At 49.6% G+C, this 8,791-nt stretch overlaps 1 protein-coding gene across 2 annotated transcripts in view; it reads left to right on the top strand.

Annotated features, from left to right (window-relative positions):
* The first annotated feature begins 2,629 nt into the window (after positions 1-2,629).
* Positions 2,630-8,791, top strand: part of RHBDL1 (rhomboid like 1) — a 504,525-nt gene continuing 498,363 nt past the window's right edge. For both annotated transcript variants that reach the window (XM_086939636.1, XM_086939635.1), the window contains exon 1: positions 2,630-2,849. In XM_086939636.1, the coding sequence (XP_086795762.1) occupies positions 2,688-2,849 (162 nt within the window). In that variant the 5' untranslated portion in view covers positions 2,630-2,687. The remainder of the gene's footprint in view (positions 2,850-8,791) is intronic.

The following is an 8,791-nucleotide window of genomic DNA, read 5'->3' as shown; positions in this document are numbered from 1 at the left end:
TGGGGATCACCTGTTGGAGAGGTAAATTGGGATGTCGTTGGATGCCTGAACACTGTCAGTTGGGCCATCCAAGGCTGTGGGGCGTCAGGTGCAGGGGTGACTTTTGGCCTCAGATTCTTCTTACAGGCTCCAGTTGCGGTCAGGTAGATCCTCCAGAAAGGGGCAGCAGGCGTCATCAGGAGATTGGAGGCAGGTCAGGGATCACCAGATCCCAGGTCAGGATCACCAGGGAGACCTCCTTGTGGTATTGGGCAACTCAAACTCGGACCGTTGGCGTCGGGGGCAGAGTGGTGCAGACTCGTGGATTTGGCCAGAGTCTGTTGGGACAAATCCGGTGCTCACTGGAGACAAAGTCTGGTTGGGGAAGGCAAGGCAGGTCCTCTGGGTTCTGGAGGGTTGCTGGCTGCAGGACACACCGGGATTTCGCTGGCACAGATCAAGGTCGGGACAGGCCGGTAGGGTTGGGGATAAGTCAGTTGGTGTCCTCCTCTTATTCTTTCAGCACAGCTCTTCGGTCCTTCTTCTTCTTCTTGTATCTTGTTGTCTGAGGAGGCAAGGTTCAGGGTTGCCCCTAAATACTAAATTTAGGGGTGGTCAGGTAGGTAAAGGTTGGTGTCAATGGGTCCCTTTCTTGGGGTGGGTACACCTCTATTATACGGCCTCCAGTGGGAGGGGAGCATAAGCCTCACTCTGGTTGACTGGGTCCCCCCATCTTCAAGATGGCGGGGACTGAGAGTTGTGCTTCGCCTCGCCTCCCCCAACTGAGGGGTAGGGTTGTAAAAGGTGGGCACACCTCTCCTCCTATCTGGATTTTCCCGCTGATTCTCCTTCCCAAAGTGGTGGTCAGAACCGGTGAGGGCCAGTTGCTGGGAACAGCAAAAGGCTGGGCCAGCTTACAAAGGCGGCAAGCCTTTGAAGCTTCCCCTTCGTGGACCTTGCCCATCATGGGGAAGAGGCTTGGCACCGCGACCCAGGATGTGCTTTGATTCAGGAACCCAAGTGCAGCAAACTCTCGACCCAGGGGCCCAGAAACATATCTGGTGGTGGCAGCTGGTGATCAGCCACTCAGCCAGGACACTAGAGTCAGGTTGTTTTTCAGGGGCATCTCTATGATGCCCTGTGACTGCATTTTTCAAACTTCCCAGTCTTCAGTATAGCCATTATGGTGCTGTGGAGTTCGTAATGACAAACTCCCACACCATATACTCTTTATGGCATTACTGCACTTACAATGTTTAACCCTTTCACTGCGGCAGCTATTCCGCAGCAGTGCCAAGGGGCGGGGGGCCGCGCGGCGCTCCCGTGCTGGTGATGGAACCGCTCCGTCACGCCCCTCGGGTGAGCTGTGCTTGTGACGGAACGGTTCCGTCACGGCGCTGCCCGCTCAATAGAACGTGCCGCGCAGGCGCGGCGAGTGGGCCGTGACGGAACCGTTCCGTCACCAGCACAGCCCACCCGAGGGGCGTGACGGAACGGTTCTGTCACAAGCGTGGGAGGGGTTAAGAATCGACTTAGACACTGTAGAGGTACAGGGCTCATGCACATGTACCCTCACCAGTGGCATAGTGCACCCAGCTAGGAGGGTGGCTGACCTATTCCCTAGGCAGTAGGTTGGAGTCATGGGCCACAGGGATGTTGACTCTTCACTTTGTTCTGCACTAAAACACTCACCCTGCAATGGCAGTGTGTGTGTGTAAAGGTACAGGGCCTCTAAGGGTGGCATAATAAGTGCTGCAGCCCTTAGAGGCTTTCCCTGGTCACAGAGCTCTTGCTACCTATGGTACCTTTTACATGGGACGTACATGTGGGTAGAGAGTTGCTAATTTGGGTGTGCAACCGTATAGATTTAGGGAACATAGGCCTTGGGTACCTGCTTGGATGGAACCCAAGGCACACTTATTCAAAGAGCATTAAAGAGATAGCTAGGAGAGCTCTCAGTTCCTTTTGGTCCTGTTGATTTCATTTCCGCTGTTTCACCCCAGCGTTGGAATTATGTATGACCTGCTAGTCACCAGTCCTGTCCTAAATTAAAGTAAGACCCGTCCTGTGCTCCATTCTTCAAATTGCTTTGAATTGTTATTTTCTACTTTCTATGTTCTCCCTTTCCTCTCGGAGCTTCTCGCTTCTGTCCCTTCAAGTTGCACTACAGATATGAGCACTGATTTGTCAGTAATCCCTTTCTCCCTTACAGCCTGTCTCTTCCTTCCTTTCTCTCCAGCTGTGATATATGACCTGTCACTCTATACACAGCCAGTCAGACATTGGCACGATCTACCGCCTACTACCCGTGCACCTCCCCTGAACTTGGCCCAGCTTGGACTGGGGTAACTGGTGCCACTCATGATCACTCCCTCCCTCCACCTTGGGACCCGGGAGTCCCTTCTGCCGGCGCAAACTCACTCCTGCCGCAGTGATCTTCGCCTGGAGAAATGCTTCTGCTGGGGTAGCCCTGTGTGCATCTTTCCCCTCTGTGCTCCTCCTCTGACTCCGCCTCCTTCGCGCGTCCCCTCTGTCCGACGGCTCCGGATTGGCCGAGGCTGCCCTGCCCCTTCTCCGAGCCCAGCGGCTGCAGGTCCATGATTATTCTCTCTGATGCCTTTGGAGTAAAGGCAGGGGAGGGGGTGGGGAGGGGGCTGCCGTCCCTCTGGCTGCGTGTATGTGCATGTGTGTGTGTGACATCCCTGTGTATGTGTACGAGCTCGGCTGTTTGCCCCTTCCTGTTTTATTACGTTATTTATTTGCAATCGGTGTCTGCGTGTGAATTTGCCCGACTGCCCCCTCCCACCTCTGCAACCAGCCCCGGTGGGTATATGGAGAGACGTTCACTGCTGCAGCTCATCCAGGAGCAGGTGAGTGGCCCGGGGGCCGCGCGCCCCGGGGGAGCTGTGCAGGGGGGGGGGGGGTCTCAGAGGTTTCGGGTGGTGGTGAAGTGTGAAGAGAGGGAAAGCCCCTCCGCTCCTGCCACCTGTGCATGCACGCCGCCTCCAGGAGCTAGCCTCCCGCCTCATGCATGCTCAGGCTGGAGCAGCGCCTCGGGGCGGTGATGACCCACAGGGACCCTCTAGGACGACAGACCTGGTTCACCTTGAGCAATGCTGTGTGTGGTGCCTCTGGAGTGGGAGGCCTTCCACAGGGCATGTCCAGGTGAGGGGCTCCTCTGACAGTGCCACGGTAGGATACACCCCCACCTCCCTCCTGGTGCCCGAATAGGTCAAACCCTCTAATGATGCCGAAGTAGAGAGGCGTGATCCACCGAATGTGGTCCAAGCTGAGCACCCAGTGGCTGCTCAGCAGTCACCCACCTCTGGAGATGAGACACCGAGATAAGGTGCCCTCTCCGGCGAGGCCTAGTCAGAGGATCACCTCTGGTGATGCTTAGGTGCGTTGCTCCCTGAATCCATGCCAGTGTAAGTACCCCAGCAGTTTGATATAGCGCGGTCTGGCCTTGAAGGTTTGGGAGCGCTTTACATGAGCACCGGCTACGTTACTCAAGGTCACATTCATCATTTTAGGTACAGGGAGATCACGTGATTTGCCCAGAATCACTGGATGTTCAGCCGACGCCGAAACTCGAACCTGGCTCCTTATTTCCAAAGTCGGCAGCTCTGGTCGTTACGCCACACCATCTCCTCAAACCGAGTACCCCTTGTGGTGATGTCCACATACAGTGCCCCACTGCTGATAGCAAGGCAGGGTGCCACGCTAACGGTTTTCAGGTAGGGTGCCCCTAGGATTATCCTCATGTAGGGTCACTACCCTCAACCATGCCCAGGCTGGGCCCCACGGATTCAATGCCATGCTAGAATGTGCACCCTGATGATACCCATCTATGTACTACTGCCCTTGGGTCAATGCCCAGCTAGTGTCTCCTCGTTCACGGCACCCTGGTAGAGAAACGCCGGCCGTATGCCAAGGCTAGGTGTCACCTCCAGTAATGCCCAAGTGTTGTGCCCATCCTTTTGGTGCCCGGTTAGAACGCGTAAGAAGGCTTCTAGTGCTGCACCGATCAGCTGCCCAGTCACGTGATGTCCATGTAGGGCGGTCCCTCTGAATATGTCATGCAGAGATACCCAGGTTCGGAGCTGCCCCGTGATGAGCGGTACCCAGGCAGAGGGTCGTTTCTGCAGTGCTCAAACGGGTGTTCTTTCTGTAAGTCCACAAGTGGGAGGCCTCCTTGTGCAGTAGCAGTGTCCAAGAAGGTGCCCCTGCACCAACGCCCGTGTGTTGTGCCCACTCTGGGCAGTACTCACGGAGTATGCATGTCTCATCTAGCAATGCACTGGCAGAGTCACTTTGTGGTGGCCTGGAAGGGAACTCTTTTTGCAGAGTTCGGGCAAATGAGCTCTTAACTCGTGCCCAGGCAGCCTGCGCCATTGATGTTTACCCAAGTACAGGTGCTTAGAAAAGTACCAGAGCACACAAGCCATCAGTGGCACGCTGGGCCCCTTTCCAAAGAGGAAGGAATCCCGAGGCAGCGTCTCCATGACGACCAGAGGGCAGAGTGATGGATGCATAAGGCCAGGAGTTGAGATCTTCGTGTACCTGCCGCTGGGAAAGCAAAGCACATTGAGGGGCTCGAGGCATGGGCCTATAGAGCAGCAGGTTGTGTTTGTGGGACATTCGGGCTGGGCAGGGAGGGGGTTGAGATCCGCCCCAACCCCCAGCAGGGCGAGCCCTGCTGAAAGATTGAACCTGGTTACAATGGATAAATTACCGCGTTAACGAAGAGGGAGCTCAGAGCCTCAGGTGGTGCTGGCGGGGATCGGGAGATGGGAAAGGATGCAATAATACCCGAGTATATTTGGAGTATTAATAGCGGGGGAGGGTCGGGTCTGCTGGCTGTCTAATTTGCCGCTAATGATGCATGAGTTCACAATGTTGTATATTTTGGTATAGTTATTCTGTTCAGGCCCTCAAGCTTTTTGTAATAATAAGTTTGCGTTTTTCATGACGTTTAGTGTCCCATTTTCTGCCTGTTCGTTGCGCTGGAAGCATCAGATGTTAATATTACCCAACGCAGCGAGGCGCAGGGTGGCAATAACATGGATGTGTAGGTGCCACCTTGAGATGCTGTGTGGCAGAGGCATGTGTGCGGATGGACACTGGCAGAGGAAGCACGTATGAAAGACCCCCCCCACCCATCCGAAGAGATGACGAGCTAGAAGAGGATCCTAGAATGTGGAGGGAGCTTTGTAAAACATTCCTAGCTGCTGACCCGGAGGGGAGTGATCGGAAGGAGTCAGGGATGAGCGAGGATAGGACACATGAGGGACAGGACTGAGTGCACTGCCTGGCTCCTTGACCCCTGATGCTTTAGTGTATCTTAACTTGCGAGGACCTACTCTGATAACGATACTCTGCTGTATAAATACACCAATAGGTGCTTTTCAATGCTGTACACCTGTTGAGTCTCTGTTAAAAGATAAATAAAGTACTAAAATAAAAAAATAAAAATAATTAAAAAAAATATATATATATTTATATTACCTAACGTTGATACATCAATACTGGTAAGGCCTGAGGTGTATTATTTGGTATACAAAAGACGTAGGCTGCCTACCGGTTGCTGTGTTTTTTGTCAATTAGTCTTGGGTGATGTCTTATAGGTGCATGATTTTAGTGCATTAATATCGTAGTGGGAATGTTGGTTACTAGATTTTGGTAAGCACACGAGGGCAGCTTAGCATTACTTGTGGTTGTTTGTTTTTGGTTTTGTGATCCTGATCATTGTCTTTTTATAATACATTATTGCCACTAGGGCTCCCCATGTTTACAAAGTGTGGGTATCAATGATTGGCAGTCACTGTGGTTACAAAGTGTGGGTGTCAATGAGTGGCAGAGTCTTAGTGGTTGCAACGTTTGGGTATCAATGATGATTGGCAGAGTGATAGTGGTTGCAAACTTTGGGCAGCACCGATTGGCAGAGTCACCCTGGTTTCACAGTTTGGGTAGCAATCATTGGCAGAGTCGCCATGGTTTAAAAGTTTGCGGATCAATGATTGGCAGAGTCACTGTGGTTGCAAAGTTTGGGTATGAATGATTGGCAGAGTCATAGTGGTTGCAAAGTTTGGGTAATAAAAATTGGTAGTATCACTCAGGTGGCAAAGTGTGGGTATCAATGACTGGCAGTGTCACTGTGGTTGCAAAGTTTGGGTATCATTGATTGGCAGAGTCATAGTGGTTGCAAAGTTTGGGTATCAATGATTGGTAGTATCATTGTGAGTGTAACGTTTGGGTATCAGTGATTGGTAGTATCATTGTGGGTGCAAAATTTGGGTATCAATGGATTAGCAGAGTCACTGTGGTTGCAAAGTTTGGGTATCAATGATTGGCAGAGTCATAGTGGTTGCAAAGTTTGGGTATCGATGATTGGCAGAGTCACTGTGATTGCAAACATTGGGTATCAATGATTGGCAGTCATAGTGGCCTCAAAGCTTGGGTATCAATGATTGGTAGAGTCGCCATGGTTTCAAAGTTTGGGTATCAATAATTGACAGTCACTGTGGTTGCAAAGTTTGGGTATCATTGATTGGCAGAGTCATAGTGGTTGCAATGTTTGGTTATCAATGACTGGTAGAATCACTGTGGTTGCAAAGTTTGGGTATCAATGATTGGTAGTATCATTGTGGTTGCAAAGTTTTGGTACCAATGGATTAGAAGAGTCACTGTGGTTGCAAAGTTTTGGTATCAATGATTGGCAGAGTCATAGTGGTTGCAAAGTTTGGGTATCGATGATTGGCAGAGTCACTGTAATTGCAAACATTGGGTATCAATGATTGGCAGTCACAGTGGCCTCAAAGTTTGGGTATCAATGATTGGTAGAGTCGCCATGGTTTCAAAGTTTGGGTATCAATAATTGACAGTCACTGTGGTTGCAAAGTTTGGGTATCAATGATTGGCAGAGTCTCTGTGGTTGCAAAGTTTGGGTATCAATGATTGGCAGAGTCACTGTGGTTTCACAGTTTGGGTATTAATGATTGGCAGAGCCACAGTGGTTGCAAAGTTTTGGTATGAATGATTGGCAGAGTCACAGTGGTTGCAAAGTTTGGGTATCAATGACTGGCAGAGTCGCTGTGGTTGTAAAGTTTGGGTATCAATGATTGGCAGTATCATTGTGGGTGCAACGTTTGGGTATCAATGATTGGTAGTATCATTGTGGGTGCAAAATTTGGGTATCAATGGATTAGCAGAGTCACTGTGGTTGCAAAGTTTGGGTATCAATGATTGGCAGAGTCATAGTGGTTGCAAAGTTTGGGTATCGATGATTGGCAGAGTCACTGTGATTGCAAACATTGGGTATCAATGATTGGCAGTCACAGTGGCCTCAAAGCTTGGGTATCAATGATTGGTAGAGTCGCCATGGTTTCAAAGTTTGGGTATCAATAATTGACAGTCACTGTGGTTGCAAAGTTTGGGTATCATTGATTGGCAGAGTCATAGTGGTTGCAAAGTTTGGGTATCAATGATTGGTAGAATCACTGTGGTTGCAAAGTTTGGGTATCAATGATTGGTGGTATCATTGTGGTTGCAAAGTTTGGGTACCAATGGATTAGAAGAGTCACTGTGGTTGCAAAGTTTGGGTATCAATGATTGGCAGAGTCATAGTGGTTGCAAAGTTTGGGTATCGATGATTGGCAGAGTCACTGTAATTGCAAACATTGGGTATCAATGATTGGCAGTCACAGTGGCCTCAAAGTTTGGGTATCAATGATTGGTAGAGTCGCCATGGTTTCAAAGTTCGGGTATCAATAATTGACAGTCACTGTGGTTGCAAAGTTTGGGTATCAATGATTGGCAGAGTCTCTGTGGTTGCAAAGTTTGGGTATCAATGATTGGCAGAGTCACTGTGGTTTCACAGTTTGGGTATTAATGATTGGCAGAGCCACAGTGGTTGCAAAGTTTTGGTATGAATGATTGGCAAAGTCACAGTGGTTGCAAAGTTTGGGTATCAATGATTGGCAGAGTCAATGTGGTTGCAAAGTTTTTGTTTAAATGATTGGCAGAGTCACAGTGGTTGCAATGTTTGGGTATCAATGATTGGCAGAGTCACTGTGGTGTCAAAGTTTTGGTATCAATGATTGGCAGAGTCACTGTGGTTGCAACGTTTGGGTATCAATGATTGGCAGAGTCACTGTGGTTTCACAGTTTGGGTATTAATGGTTGGCAGAGCCACAGTGGTTGCAAAGTTTTGGTATGAATGATTGGCAGAGTCATAGTGGTTGCAAAGTTTGGGTATCAATGATTGGTAGTATCATTGTGGGTGCAAAGTTTGGGTATCAATGGATTAGCAGAGTCACTGTGATTGCAAAGTTTGGGTATCAATGATTTGCAGAGTCATAGTGGTTGCAAAGATTGGGTATCAATGATTGGCAGAGTCATAGTGGTTACAATGTTTGGGTATCAATGATTGGCAGTCACAGTGGCCTCAAAGTTTGGGTATCAATGATTAGTAGAGTCGCCATGGTTTCAAAGTTTGGGTATCAATAATTGACAGTCACTGTGGTTGCAAAGATTCGGTATCATTGATTGGCAGAGTCATAGTTGTTGCAAACTTTGGGTATCAATGATTGGTAGTATCAATGTGGTTGCAAAGTTTGGGTAATAAAAATTGGTAGTATCACTCAGGTGGCAAAGTGTGGGTATCAATGACTGGCAGTGTCACTGTGGTTGCAAAGTTTGGGTATCATTGATTGGCAGAGTCATAGTGGTTGCAAAGTTTGGGTATCAATGATTGGTAGTATCATTGTGAGTGCAACGTTTGGGTATCAGTGATTGGTAGTATCATTGTGGG

This window comes from Lissotriton vulgaris, chromosome 10, assembly GCF_964263255.1.
Source record: "Lissotriton vulgaris chromosome 10, aLisVul1.2, whole genome shotgun sequence".
Lineage (NCBI taxonomy): Eukaryota > Metazoa > Chordata > Amphibia > Caudata > Salamandridae > Lissotriton > Lissotriton vulgaris.
Note: the sequence above shows the minus strand (reverse complement) of the source record. Positions and strands in the feature narration are given on the sequence as shown.